This window comes from Acomys minous, assembly GCF_964271855.1.
Source record: "Acomys minous genome assembly, chromosome: 10".
Lineage (NCBI taxonomy): Eukaryota > Metazoa > Chordata > Mammalia > Rodentia > Muridae > Acomys > Acomys minous.
This window is the reverse complement of record NC_140491.1, coordinates 73,623,546-73,638,456: the sequence shown is the minus strand read 5'-3', so window position 1 is coordinate 73,638,456 and position 14,911 is coordinate 73,623,546. Positions and strand designations below refer to the sequence as shown.

The 14,911-nt window shown below is 50.1% G+C and overlaps 1 protein-coding gene across 8 annotated transcripts in view; it reads left to right on the top strand.

Annotated features, from left to right (window-relative positions):
• TTLL11 (tubulin tyrosine ligase like 11) overlaps window positions 1-14,911 on the top strand; it is a 233,401-nt gene that overhangs the window by 189,216 nt on the left and 29,274 nt on the right. For 7 of the 8 annotated variants that reach the window (XM_084799159.1, XM_084799156.1, XM_084799157.1 and 4 more), the window contains one exon: window positions 8,033-8,139. The exons of the other annotated variant lie outside the window; for it this stretch is intronic. In XM_084799159.1, the coding sequence (XP_084655285.1) occupies window positions 8,033-8,139 (107 nt within the window). The remainder of the gene's footprint in view (window positions 1-8,032; window positions 8,140-14,911) is intronic. 8 annotated transcript variants of the gene reach the window in all.

The window sequence follows — 14,911 nt, the reverse complement described above, 5'->3', positions numbered from 1 at the left end:
GCCTAAATCAGATTGGCCTGGAAGTGTGTCTGTGGAGGCTTGTCTTGATTAGTAATCTAACTCCTGCCCTGACCTCCCCCAGAGATGGAAGTGACCTGGAAGTGACCTGGAAGTGGCCTTGAAGTGTAGGCCACACAGGCCCTTTCCTCGCCGGGCTGCTTTTGGTCACAGCAACAGAGTGAAGCTAGAACAGGGGCAGCCTCAGACTTTTCTACAGCAGCCGTTACCTTGAGCCAGGTCTTTAAACACCTAGTAGTAATTGCTCCTGGGAGTCCGACCAGCCTTGTGTTTCTTAGCATGCGTTTTCCTAGCAGGCCCGACCTGGCTCTGGCTGAGTTCACAAACGCATATCATTCCACAGTGAGTTTCTGGAGTAAGAAGTTTTAATAATTAATCTGATAAATCATATAGTACATTTGTTCTAATATTAAAACAGCATGCTTATAATGCACACTACACAAAATTTGCATAACTTTTAAAGGTAAAACATAAGAAAGAAGTTTCACTGTAGCTACAAAGTAAGCAGTTGCCTCGTAGAGTCAATCTTTGATTCATTCATTTGCCTCCACCCTTTGGAACACTTTGAGGGGCAACACAGGAGAGCTCACCAGCCGTAAAAACCCAGGGCAAGCCCATGACTATCCTTGGACCTGCAGATCTTTATCCTATAGTGTGCGCACACACGTGCATGTGTGTGTGTGTGTTCATGTGCACGCGTGTGTGTGCCTGCATGTGTGCCTGTGGGTGTGCACATACATGTGTGTGTGTGTGTGTGTGTGTGTGTGTGTGTGTGTGTGTGTGTTCCTGTGCATGTTGTATATAGAATTAATTGGGACTGCAAGGAAGTATATGGGAAGACATTAATGAATATTAGTTTCTTTCTTCAATGGTTAAGGAATGCCATGAAAATTACATATAATTCTATAAACACACACACACACACACACACACACACACACACAACACACACTCACTCACATAGAGCTAGGGTCTGTACAGGTCTGATATAAGCCTCCCAACCATGCCAAACCAATGACCCTAGATCTCGTCCACAAACTTGATGTGACTCCAGCAGGGAATTGCTCATTTGCAGTTCTCTGTAACATTGCCACCTCAAAAAGAAAACTCTCTGGCAGGCTTCAGCATTGCTGTCACCTCTTGTCCTTGGTTTTAACACCCTTACCCTGTGTCTCAAAGCCACACTCTTCACAGTTCTCCTCACTAAAGCAGATAATTAGCCGCTGTGAGTTGGAAGCCATGTTTTGCCACAGGCTTCTCCAGACACAGTCACAGAGACTGCCACCAGTCTTCTGGTCTTCTTGGTAAGATGGTAAAGCCAAGTCTTGGCCACTGTTCCCAGGTTAGTGAACCTGATGTCCTAGTTGCAAGATGACTCGAAAAGGACATTGCATTAGTTTTAGGATGGGAGTTGGGGCCAAGGAATCACATAGGCTTTGGGGTCTGATAGGTCTGGCTTTGGGACCAAGCATATTGCTCATTGGCATGTGGCTTTACCAAATCCCCGTTAGTCTCTACATCTGGTTCCCTCATATGATCAGCATTCCTGCCTTGGTGGTGTTATGGGTCTGGGATATAACGTGTTATAAAGCAACTGGCCCATGGCCTGGATCAATGGGGCTGCTTGCCAAACAGAGAACCTTTGCCTCTAGTCAGGACTGCTCAGGAGAGAGGGTACTGCCTTCAAGTGGCTTAAACCAAAAGGCCAGCAGGGGGATTCTAGGGCTGGTCAGCAACTCCACAATACCATCAATGTCCCGCGTCCTTTCTGCTCGCTCATGCTAAGCACGTTCGATGGTTTCAGGGTTGCCTTCTGGTCACATGATGGCTGCTCAAAATCTAGCCACTGTGGTTGAGCTTCTACCTTAGACCTCTTATTTAGACCTCTTAAAAGATACCCTGGATGCTATATGCAGTGATTTCTGCCTCCATCTTGTTAGCTACTTCTAGTTATGTGGGAAGTTAGGAAGTCAATTTTGTATTCTGCCTATTCATTTATTTTGTGCATATGAGTTTAGGTGCACACATGTCATAGCACACCTGTGAAGGTCAGAGGACACACATGTCATAGCACACCTATGGAGGTCAGAGGACACACATGCCATATAGCACATCTGTGGACATCAAAGGATAGCTTTCAGGAGTTAGTTCTTTCTCTCTCTTATGTAGATCCCAGAGATTGAACTCAGGTTGCCAGGCTTGGTAGCAAGCATCTTTATCCACTGAGCCATGTTGCTGGTCCCTAGTGGTGTGTGTGCGTGTGCGTGTGCGTGTGCGTGTGTGTGTGTGTGTGTGTGTGTGTGTGTGTATGTGTGAAAATACTCATCATCACAATGAAAAAGAGAAAGAAGACAAATAGCTAGGCAGTCTCTGTGTATCTCTTTGTGATTCTTCCTTGAGCTGTGGACCACAGAGGACGCTAATCTGAGGGCCTGTGGGAGCCCATGGGGACAGAAGTGAGGTGGGCAAGCTGGTCCCCTTCATTTGCACCGCATGACCATGGCTTGGACTTCCCAGAGCAAAGACAAGAATGTTCTGGGGCCTGCCCAGTTTCTGCACCATGGCACAGAAGTCTCCATTCAAAACTCAAGGGACTGAGGAGCCAGCTGAGCTTCCTGTGGGGGAACTGTCAGAGTGTGAGAGGAACACAGATCCGGTGACATCTGCCCCATGACCATCTCTTCCCAAGAAGCTGGATAGGACTTCAAAGACAAGTCCAAAGGCCTTCCTTCCCCTAGGACTTCCAGGCTGACAGCACTCAGGAACAGACCCTTCAGTGCCAGTCTTTGGCAAAGTCTGAGGTGGTGACCAAGGACTGACTCCCTGGCTGGAGCTGTGAACAGAGCAAAGAGCTGGAAATAAGGACACAGAGGTTTTATCTACCTGGTGGGATCCATGGGGGCCTCCTGGAGGAGGCAGGGTTTGACCTACTACTAGCTGTCATTGGCTGAGTAGCAGACAGACACACCACCGAGGTAGCAGGGAGAGCCAGCAAAGGGATTTCATGGGGCCCAGGCTGAGATGTGAGGGAAGGCATAGGTGGGTACTACAGGCTGCAGTAGACCTGCAGCTCTGTGAACACAAGGGCAAAGGCAAAGCGGAGGCTTCCTGGCCAATCCCGGGGAAAGTCTGCCCAGTCAGAAGACAAGGAGATTTGGAGACACCCAGAAGCTCCCAGTCTCAATTGCTTCCAGAGCAGGCAGGGTGAATAAAGGGACCGGCTTCCCCCTCCTCTCCCCCCTGCCCCCAAACACTCGGTGGGCTTTGATGGCAGGTGACTGAAGACGCTGTCTCAAGGAACTATGCACGCTTATTTTTATATAAAACCTCCGTGTTCACAGAATAGGTTTAGCCATGTGTGGATTCCATCAAAGCAGGATCACCCACAGTGACTGACACTTGGTCTGAGAGCCCAGGAGACCTCTAACAAGAGGAACTCCACACTTGGCACAGTGCTGAAGGGAAAACAGAATCGAGACTGTTTCTTACGACGATACTCTCAGGCAGGAATGGACTAATGACAAAAAGCTCCCTAAAAGCTCCCTAAAAGCTCCCTGGGTGTGACAGACTGTGTGATTCTTTCTAGCGTGAGAGGCATTTGCAGGAGAAACTGATTTTTCCGAGGTTAGGGACTGTTAGGGTCTGCAGCTTTCACTTTCCATCTGTGGCCGGCCATGGCTTTCCTTGGAGCTACAACAGAAAGTGTCAGCAAAAGAGCATCATCTTTAGAGCATCTTCAGGTGGCCTAGAGGCAGCTCAGGCAGAAGGACCCAGACAGCAAGGCCGCCCAGCAAATGCCTGTACTAATCAAGGATGCAGTTGGTGGGGGGGGGGGAGGTGGGGGGAGGCGGATGTAACACACGCCTCCTTTAAAGACGTCCCAAGAAACCCCAATGGCAACTTAATAGTAAAATATGATAATTCTCTGCTTTCCAATTTATCTGGGTATGTTCAGTCTTGCGGATTAAATTTCACCACCTGCTAACGACTGTTCTCTAGCTCTCTCCTTCCCACTTTGGTTTAAATGTTGCTTCGTTATGAATTAATAATATTTATGCCATATGCTGAATTGAACCAAGTGCCCTTCACAGGAGCGCTTCGAAGCAGGCCTGGTCCCAGAGCAGTGCACGCTTCTTCACGACTCCCACACAGACTCCCGAAGCTGAACTAGGCTTTCGCATCTACTACCCACTCTCTCTTTCTCTCTACGCTCCCTGAAGAGAGCGAGAAGGAAGAAAATAACAAACAGTCCACTCGGATTTATTTTCGGTGTCCATCTCTCAGAACTTGCAGCATAGATCAGCAGTTTTCAGAGCGAATTATGCTAATGCTTGCCCAGCCATCTCCTGCTTTCCTCTTCCTCTGAGAATGAGAAATAACGAACTGTCATTCTCTTGTCTAGACACCCTAACCAGCCGCAAGTGTCATTTTTCTCACGGGCTGTGTAACAGTTGCACATATCATCACTGTGAATTGAGCTCCTCTTTTTATTTTACTTATTTATTTTTTTTGGGAAATTTTATTTTATAATAATTGCCGGGGCGTGGAGGCTTCTATTTCTCCAGGAAATAAAGCCTGTCTAATTGATGCTTCAGCTTGGCAGCCTTCTTTGAGAGAAATGTATCTGTATTAGGCTCCTGCTAAAGGATTACTAGTTGAGGGGGGCGGGCGGGGAGACATCAGACGTAATTCATGGAGGTCACTTTTTCCATAGCGCTCCACGTTTTCCACCGAATGCAGCGGGGGATCCAACAGTTGGCCCCAGCCAGGCTCAGTCTTAGGAAACTGCAGCTCCTGCCTGTTGAGACCCTGCTTTGAAATCCCACTCCATCACTCTGGCTGCTTCTGATCCCACGTCTCCTTTTGAAATTAAAGGACACGTTTTCCCCTTTCTCTTTTTCCCTTCCACTTCCCCTTCATTGTGTGGAGATATTAATATGCTCCATAATGGATAGCTGTAGGGTTTTTTTTTTCTATGAGAGGCATGGTCTGTTAGAATGTTCTAGAATAGAATAAGAAGATAGCTTTCCTTGGTGACTTTGAAACTGTCCCCCTGTGACCATTCCTTCCCAGAAGTGCGGTGTGGTTCTCCGCCATGGCCTTGAAAAACGTGGATGCCTTAAAGCACAGCCACCTCTCTCCTCCCCTCTCAAATGCTTAGCTATTCCCGCCCCCTTTTGTAAGAAAATAAATATGGCTGCTTGGTTACCTTTTACCTTATAGAAAACTCTCCAGGGTGTGCGGAGAGCTGCTCTTTTTTTTTTTTTTTTCCCCTCTCTCCACAGAGAAGGATGAACATAAAAGAAATTCTATAAATAGGATTTTGTGGAGTGGAAAAAGTTGGTCCCTAAATTTCCCGAGAGACATAGGCAGTTAGGGGGAAATGGGATGATCATTTCAAATCTTGCCACACTTGGGTTCCTAATGAACTCAAATGATTTGTGATCTCTCCCATCATGTGGATTTCTTCCATTCTGAAAAAAAGAAAAAACAAGAAACACACCGGGATCATTTCTTTCACCTGACTCACCATCACGGGGGAAGGCTGTCATTGTCGTTGGCTTGTTTTCCATGTGTGCACGGGAGCATCACCACCAGGGCCTTGTCCGGTGGGCAGCCACAATCCAACCAAAGAAATGAGAACTTCTGTGATGCAGCCGAGGTCCCGGACCTCCGTCCTTTTTCTAGAAAATGTCACGTGCCCTACTTCTCAGAGCTCTCTTCGGCTGAAGAGTTTGCCCTGACACCCATTCGCTGGATGAACTATGTCCAGGCCTTAAGAGGAGATTGCGCTCTTTGATTGGAACTACATGGCTGCACACCCCACGTCCTACATAACCCTAACCAGCTGTGCCGCCCTGTCACTGGGCCCTCAACACTGCTACCCACCACGCCAGAAGACAAGTCCTGTATTTAGTGGCTAGATGGATGAAAAAACCTCCTTCCAAAGACTGGGTGTTAGCCTCGGTTTCAGCTCATTGAGAGCATCTGGCAGCCAAAGGGCGAGCCTGGGAGAACCTGCCCTCGTGAGACCCTAGCTATGTCCCAGAAGCCTTCTGTCCCAGAACTTCCCCCCAGGTGTCCAGCCCTGTAGACAGAGACTTTGTATCGTGATCGTAGGCTCCTCCAGGGACCCTGAGCTGGGCTACCTCCTCACAGCTGCCCTAGAGAGATGGGGTGCAGATGTGCACATGCGATCTCGGGCAAGTCCTGATTCTCCATGCCTCATCATCCTCCCCACACTGAAATGGGACTGGGGTTCCCTCCCTCACATGGGCTTAGACCTTGGGACAGGAAAGAACCTTGCAGACGGATAATGCCCAAGAAATACCCACAGAATCCAAATTCTCTTAAAGCATCTCCCGTCTGCTGCAGCTAATATGGACCGTCCCTTCTCGGCTCTGACTGCAGACATCGTAATCAACTGTATTTGTCAGTCTTGCTGGGGAGGATGGGTTACCTTGGAAAAGGGATAAATGGAGAATCCTCCCTGGTAAATTACAGCTTCAGCTAAAGGTTTGACACTTCTATTTTCTTCCTGTCAGGGGGAAAAAAATAACTATATACCAGTGGTCAGTTCAGCTTCCGTTTTTATCCTTCACTAACCCGTGGAGGAAGCCAGGCAGCGCTCCACCCTTCCAGGAGGCGAGTAGTCCTGAGGGCACTGATGTGAGCACTGGGAAAAGGCTATGGGCTTTTTTTTCTTAACGAAGCTTTGGAAATTAGCAGCTTGCATTGACAGCACAACTCAAGAGACTAGGGCAGTGTCCCTAGCAGAACTCAATAGAGATAGCCATCTTCATGACAGGTGACACGGCCAGCTCAGCGTCCACTGACATGTTACCGAGACTCGGGGACTCTGCGCTGACGCGCTTTGAAATCTGCCACGGCAGCTGTGTGATTGAAATGTGGAGTGGGGTGTGAACCGATGGTCTGGAAAGAAGGGAGGGGAGGAAGGGGCAAGCAAGTGGGCCAGCGCAGGGAAGCAGTGGCCTCATCCAAGCGCCGTGCTGGCCATACTCACAGCCACCATGGTTAAGGAGTGGACCCGAGTTTGGAGAGGGGGCCTCTGGGTGTCAATCATGTCTGCCAGTCAAAACTTCATCTGTCTGGCGCCTATGGGGACTGTTCACACAGGGGATAATGACAAATGGGCGATCAGAGAAGCACTTTATCATCAGCCGGGGTCATCAACGTTATACATCAGAACTGTCCAAAGAGTGTTCGATGTAGCCCTGACACCCTGTCAACCGGCCTACATAGCCCAGGCTTCAGGATTCCTAGGTAAATCCTTCCTCCCAGAGCAATCACCATCCGTCCGGGAGGGGTCTGGGGAGCTGCAGACAAGCCAGTGGCTGCCCTAGGCTCTTTTGACCTAGGTTTCATTACCTCAGAAGGGCAATGGAGGCTTGGTCTTGTGGCCTGAGAGAGGAAAATGGTGCGGGATACAATAGAAGGACTAAGGACTGCCAAGGCACTCCCACACACACAGACCCTTCCCCCCCCCAGACCCCCCCCCACTCCCGGACCAGCAGATGCTCACTGCTTCTGCAGCCATGTGAACAGGTATTAGCTTTGTTTAGAGATCAAAGTGTGTAGACATGTTCTCCATTGGAGCAGCTCGAGTTAGGGGGCGAGGGGTGGGTGCAGAATATGTACCGGCATGTCCCCCATTGGAGCAGCTGGGGTGGCTTAAGCTCAGAGGCTGGAGGCTGGGAGGCCAGAGCTGAAGTGCTCACACATAGGTGCCTGCTAAGGGCTCGCTCCTGGCTCGCTTCTGGCTGCTTTCTCTGTGGTGAGGAGCAGGGAGGCAAGCAAGCTCTCCTCCCCTCGGTGTCTTTGTAAGGACACTAATCGGTCTTGCTAGGACCCCACTCGTGTGATCTCTCCAGTTCCAAAGACCCCACCTATGGATTTTCTGGGGCCACAAATATTCAGTGTGCATCAGCTTGAAGGACAAAGAGAGCCAAGGTGTCCACCATGGAATGACTAGTCTTCTTCCTTGTCACGGCAGGAACTGCAAGCTCAGCAGCAGCAGCCTGTCCATGGCTGCTGTGGACATCCTCTACATAGACATCACAAGGAGGTGGAACTCCATGACCCTGGACCAGCGGGACTCAGGTACCCTGTGGCTGCCTTGCCTGACAGACATGCCTTCCATCCTCTCATGTTACGGAAGGGAAAACAAAGATGGATTGAGTGGGAGTTAAACCTCAAGGCACTGTCTGTTCCCAAGGCTGTGTTGCCCCTCCCCAAATTCCAGTTTCAGCACTAGCCTCTTGCTTAATTAAGGCTCTATCCCTGCTGAAGGCCAACAGCTGGCCCACATCTGTTTGCTGAGCACCAACAGCCAGGCCTTGGGTAGACCAGAGGGCTTGGCTCTTGCCTGGAAGGAACTGTGTGGAGTTGAGACATGTGTGACAAATGATGTCAACACAACACGGGGGTGGACTAGGATGGAGTGTTTCTCCTCCCAGGAGGACACAACAGGTCTCTTGAGGAAGAACCCAGTGACTAAGGTGAGGACGGATCTGGGCAGGAGTGTAGACCTGTCTACACATGAACACGTGAAAAAGGCCGTTGAGCCCAGGCTAGCCCAACTAGCTCCAATGGAGTTGAACAAGGTGGGCAATGAGACTGGGTTGTGGTAGACTTTGATGCCCTGCAATCCGTGCTTTGTTCTTTCTTTGTATTTGTGATTCTTCTGCTAGGAGAATCTACCTCTGCGTGGATGCGTTTCCCCTCTCTATCCTCTGAGCAGTCTAGTAAGCAAAGCTGACTTTTGTACAGCTCATCACAAAACTGCAAAGGCACTCTCATTAAGTGTCCCCGTGGCCCAGCACAGAGAGGATTAGGAGCCTCATTTCACAGACAGTAAACTGTAGCGCCAGTGCCTGAGGTTGCGTGGTGACTGCGAGCCGGGTGCACCCTGCTCTCTCCTGTGTTGTCACCCCAACACACGAAAGGGCCAAACCTGCTGGGGTAAGGTGGGGAGGACCTAAAGTCAGAAGCTGAAGTGGCGATGTCATCTCGTGCCGGTGTCAGCCTCAGAGCCGTGTCACCGTCGTTTGACTGGCCATCAGTGGCCAGTAATGCATTTGTGGTCACTGCCAACTCTTCAGGGTGGCTAACCTTATTAGTGGATTCTTTCTGTCTTACTGCTGAGGAGACTCTCAGAAGAGGCTATGTAACTGCCCTGCACCCCTATGGGGGCTTGAAATGCTAACCACACTGCCACAGCCAGCCCTTGTCGCATGGTGCTGACTTAGAAATCTTTGCTGCTTAGCTTCATGTTTAATAATGATGCTACCAGAGGCCACGCGTTGGCTGTTGCCTCTATGCCAAGCCCTGCCACATGCTTTCCATGTGTGGCACCAGCTATAACTCTGGAGACAGATCTGTTTGTGTCCATTGTACAGAGGAGAAAACTGAGGCTCAGAGTCATGAATGGTAGACTAAAACTCAACCATCAGCCCACCTGGGCTTCCTGTATGGGTCACTTCCTCCTACCTATTGTTGGGGTGTGGGGTTCTGTGGGTGCAGGTAAGACGGCTGCACTACCTGCTGCTCCCTTTAATTCAAAGCAAAAGTCAGGAGATGCTGACAGTCCTTTGAGTCAACCAAGTGAGAGTGCGTCTTCAGCTAGCAGGGCCTTCCAGCCTCTCTGGCATATTGGGGGGGGGGGGTTGCGGGGGGCACACCTGCAGGACACGTAGGCAGGTTAATTATCATTTCAAGGACCATGGGAGCCCCTGTGACAGTTGAGCTGCATCCCATTTTGCTGACATCCTCAGAAAGGGAAATGATGTTTGCTCCGTGAGCCTAACTCCGGGTGTCATCGTCGTCGCATGATCCTGTGGAGGGGACCAGATGAGTGGGTGGGGGTGGCAATGGAATTATTAAATATTGAAATTGATCAGGAGTCGCAGCAGGAAGCTATTTATCATGTTCTTTTGCTTCCAACCAGCATTACCATCTGGCCCATTGTTCATCCCGAATAGCTTTGCATGTTTTGTTTGCTTCTAAAATCGCTCCCTGTAAGCAGTATCCATGGAGGGGGCCGTCGGGGGGGGGGGGCGGTGGCATCCACAATATTGGTTCTGTGAAGAGCTTCTGGGGTCTGCCAGGGTCTCTCTACTTTGCTGAGCAAGCGGAGAAGACAAAAAATTGTCTTATATTTAGCACAAGTGAAGCTGGGACTGGAATCTCCCAGACTTCTGCATCTGCCTGCACCCAAAAGTGCAGAGCTGTAAGTACAGGTCATTTGGAGACTGCTTCGCACGCACTTTTGTTGTGGTTGCTTCTTGTAGCTTTGAGTTGCAAGATCACACGCCTCATTTTCCAGATGAGGATCCTGAGGTTTCCAAGAGCAGAAAGGATTTGTTCAGTCTCATAGCCAGTGAATGGCAAAGGCTCAGATTTGAACTCAGACCTCAGCTGCCTGGCCCCAAGTATAGCCTCTAACCTAGAAGCAATGTCCGGTCCCCTGTATGACTGGGGAGGGGACGGGCTTGTGTGGCAGGAGTCAGAGGTGATGCAGAGGCAAGGAGGTGTACTGACAATGACATTGTATGTTTCAAAGAGCTGGGAGAGGGGACTGTGCAGTCCCCACCACAGAGAAATGACGCATTTAAGATGACTGATATGCTAATTACCCGGATGTGATGTCACATTTGCTTACAGGTATTGAATGCCATGCTGTGTTCTATAAATGTGTATGAATATTATACTTCAAGATCATTTCCTTTTGAAAAATCACCTCACCCAGCACAGAGCCCACAGGGGACACATAAGTAGGATGTGTGAGTTGGGGGTGTCCGTCCAAGCTCCTATCTCCCCTACCCTCATCCTTGGAGCTTATTTTCCTGTGTCCATTGTTGCTGGGAAGAAACGGCAGGAATTGGGGCCCTAGGAAATGGAAGCTAGTCTGTGCTGATGGAAACAGCAACCCTGTTATGTCCCAGCTGCTGCCAGCCAGAGTTCTGCCTCCTCCTCAAGGTTGGTCCAGCTAGCACCCCTGACTCGGAACAAGAAAGAGCATCTGAAAACAGCTAGCTGCCTTACAAGAACCACTCAGGATGCTCCCAGAGAGCAGCAGAAATACCAGAGAGTGAGTGAGTCTTTCTGGCTGGTTGTCCTTCCCTCCTCCCTTCCTCCCTTCCCTCTTTCTGTCTCTCCCTTCCTCCTCCTCTCTCTCCTTCCCATCTGTCCATCTCTTTGCTTCCTTCCCCTTTCCTTCCTGGTGTGGAGCCAAGGGGTCTCCAGGCTTCCAGTCCAGTTTTTGCTGGCCAGTGTGTGTCTGTGTGTCTCTGCGTATGTATCTCAGTGTCTCAACTAGTGCTTAATAAGTTGACAAACTGAAATTAAGGATACCACTTACTCACTAGGCGTGGTGATGCACACCTTTAATCCCAGCACTCAGGAGGCAGAGGCAGGTGGATCGCTGTGAGGTTGAGGCCAGCCTGGTCTACAAAGCAAGTCTAGGACAGCCAAGGCTACACAGAGAAAACCTGTCTTGAAAAAACAAAAATCAAAAAAAGATACCACATACTCAAAACACAGAATTATGAGTGGGAAAATCACAGCCCGTAGAAGCAGAGGTCTCATTGACAAGGCCTTGCTCACCCCTGCACCGCGTCCCAATGCCCAGCATAACAAAATACACCAGCCCAGTTGCACAGGATTACCATCCTCCAGCTGTATCCAGGTGCTAACAGACCTTCCCTTTCCCCAAAGCCCACCCAGCCCCCATGAGACCATGCTCCATAAAGTGTAAACCAACCACATCCCTGGCACTTGAGGCATTAGGAGTGTTTGTTACTGATGTGGAGGAGAAAACTAGGAAGTGTGGCTTAGGAAAAAGCCAAAAGTAGCAAGGAAAAGTACTCATGCCATCCTCTCCCACAGCCTGGGCCGCACTGTGGGCTCCAGTGTGTGGGAGTGGCCTCAGCAATGTCCTTGGATACTGAATCACTTCCACCACGTCTGTGCCCAGCCTGCTCTTGCCTGGCCTTTGTAATAGCTATTAACATCTGCGTACAGGTGTGTGTGGGGAGGGGTGCCCGAGTGTGTACATGAGTGTGGAGGACAAAGGACGACCTCATCTCTCACAGCCACATCCTCTAACACCGGCTCTCCACCGTGGCCGGCTCCCTCTGCTCCCTAGAGAGGAGCACTGGATTCTCCCCCACTAAACAATATCACTGGATGTCAGAGTCTGCTCAGGTGTTTCATGGAACTTAACAATATGCAAGCTCCCACTCTCCACATGCCAGTGTAATTGTCATTTCCCCCAAAAGTAAGGATTTTAATTTCCAACCTTAGAATTTTCACCAGAACACAAAAGTCTGAATGTTAAGGGTATTATCAGCAAGGCTGGGATGCCTCGGCTTCTCCTGGGCCAGAGCCAAGTGAAGCGTCTGTGGGCGGAGATGCAGTGACTTCACGGTCATGAGACTTTGCTCTCTGCTCCTTCCGGAGTCCAGTGGCACATCTCTGTAGGGAGAGGTGAGGGCAGCATCCAGGCCAAGCAATGAAATATATCCCCGTCCCTGGAGATGCAGTTCACCTGATGGGAGCCCTTGGTCCCAGCAGCCGGGCATCCATCCCTCTAACACAGTCAGACACTTGGGAGGCTCTGCAACCACTGTTTACTCTGCAGGAACTATGCCAGGCCTGGCAACACACAACTGAACTCCAGCCTGTGCAAAAAAAGGGAGACCTGTCTCAATAAAATAGTAGACAAACAAACAAACAGCAAAGGGGGTGTTAAAGGTCCTCCCTGAGACTTAGAGAGGGAAATCTAAAAATGCATAGTCTAATATCTGATGTCTACCAGGGGCCTTTTCACCAAATACACAATTCTTCACCTCCCTTTTGAGCCCCTGAGTGTGCCCCTCAGGCAGCCCTAGGTATGGGTGGCTATCTTTTACCTTTTTTAGATTTATTTATTTTATGTGTATGAATGCTTTGCCTGTGTATATGTATATGTATATATATGTACACCATGGGTGTGCCTGGTTTCTGCAGGGGTCAGTTGGAACACCTGAAATTGGAGAGAGTTAATGCTGGTCGTGAGCCACCATGTGGGTGCTGGGAATCTAACCCCAGGTCATCTGCAAGGGCAGCAGGTAATCTAAACCTTTGAGCCGTCTCTTCAGCCCCTGAGTGACAATCTACACAAAGCCACCAGGCTCTAGACTCAGATGAGAGGGCTTGATAACTTGCCAGCTGGGTGGCCCAGAATGCACTGCCTGACTTCCTCCCACACCCCTGTCCACCATCTATGAAGTGAGCATGATCCTGGTGCCTTCCTCACAATTAAATGAAGTAAAATAAAATAAAATAAAATAAAATAAATAACGTTAGAGAGTGAAGCTGCCAACAGGGTTAGCCTCTATGCTCAGAAAACTAATCTGCTGCCATTGTGACGCAAGGTACTCCTCAGGAGCCCTTTTTCAAGGTGCCTGCTCCTTTCAGGTTCCTGTGGTGTTAAGGAGACAAGTCAAGGGGCTTTTTCAGTGCCCAACAGAGTCCAGGCCTCTCACCTTAGATGGCCTCACACTACACTGAGCTCAGACCAGGAAGAAGTCATGTACTTGCTGAGCTGCCTGCCTTAGGGCACCGCATGCACCACTGAGCTGCCTGCCTTAGGGCGCCGCATCGCATGGACCAGCTCTTCATGAATCATCTTTCAACTCAGAACTGCTACCAACTCTCGGAGTGGCAGGATCAGCATCCCACTTCTAGGGGGTGGGTATCCCCCCCTAAGCAAAGTGCCAGCCACTTCAGAGTTCTTCACTAGGGTCCTTGCCTCTCTCAGAGATCCCTTCTGTCATGCCCAAAGTCAGGGCCCACCTCTCAGTCCCAGGTTGAGCTTGGAACCCCTCACATCTGCTCCGCTCAAAGCCAGTGCTTGTAGCCACCGAGCCTTGGTGTGGTACCTGCCATCAGGTTAAACGAACCAGCCGCTGCTGCGGCTCTTCTGTCCTACCGAGGCCTCGTACCGTGCCCGGCGCATGGTTGACACTCCACACTACATGAGTGGCACGGACCAGACCCTGCCAGCCAGCCCACCCTGTGAGTGTCTGCAGCTCCCTGTCGTCTCTCACCAAATTTCCTCAGCCGACTTATGCAAATCATGTGACGCCTGTACTTTCTTCAGCTGGAACACGCTCCTACTGAAACGCATTTAGTTGATGATGCACTGAAATATTTAAAAGTATTTTTACTTGGCATGCTTAGCAAGACCTCCCTTATGCATATACATGGCTGCCCCACCCCTAGGCCGAAATCACGAAGCAACTACTAGAGGTGTCCTGGGAATGACCACTTTTCTTCAGCCCAGGACTTATCTCAGAGCCAGATGGGTCCCTCTGGATGGATGCCCTACACACCAACAAAATAGCTAAATTATTCTTATTAAGAACAAGTGAGCCAGGAGAATGCCAGCCTGTCTTCCTCCCCTCAGATGTGGGTCTTCAATGCCTTCAGGACACAAGGTACACTCTGAGGTGCCTTCACCTCAAGGCGCCCACCCTTTGACCCACTATCTCCAGCCTTTCTCACCCTCAGTCACCTAGGCAGAAGGGAGAGATCTGGCTGCCTCCTGGCACCTCCCTGTGCCTGGCACCCACTGCCTATGGCTCCCTTATCCTGCAGCAGTGTTCAGCATCACGGAACAAGCTGGCATTGGAATCAGGTTGCTGACTGTTGGGGAGCTGTGAAAGGAGTCACCTCCCCTCTGGGGCCTCAGCAGCCTCTACAGACAGAGCCTCTGACATCTATGAGCCTGGGCTTGGTGCTGTCGAGATTGATAAGGAAGCACGGATCCAGTGTGGCTCTTTCTTCCTTTTCCCAGCCAGTATCATTCCGATCCAGGTGTGCTGTGCAG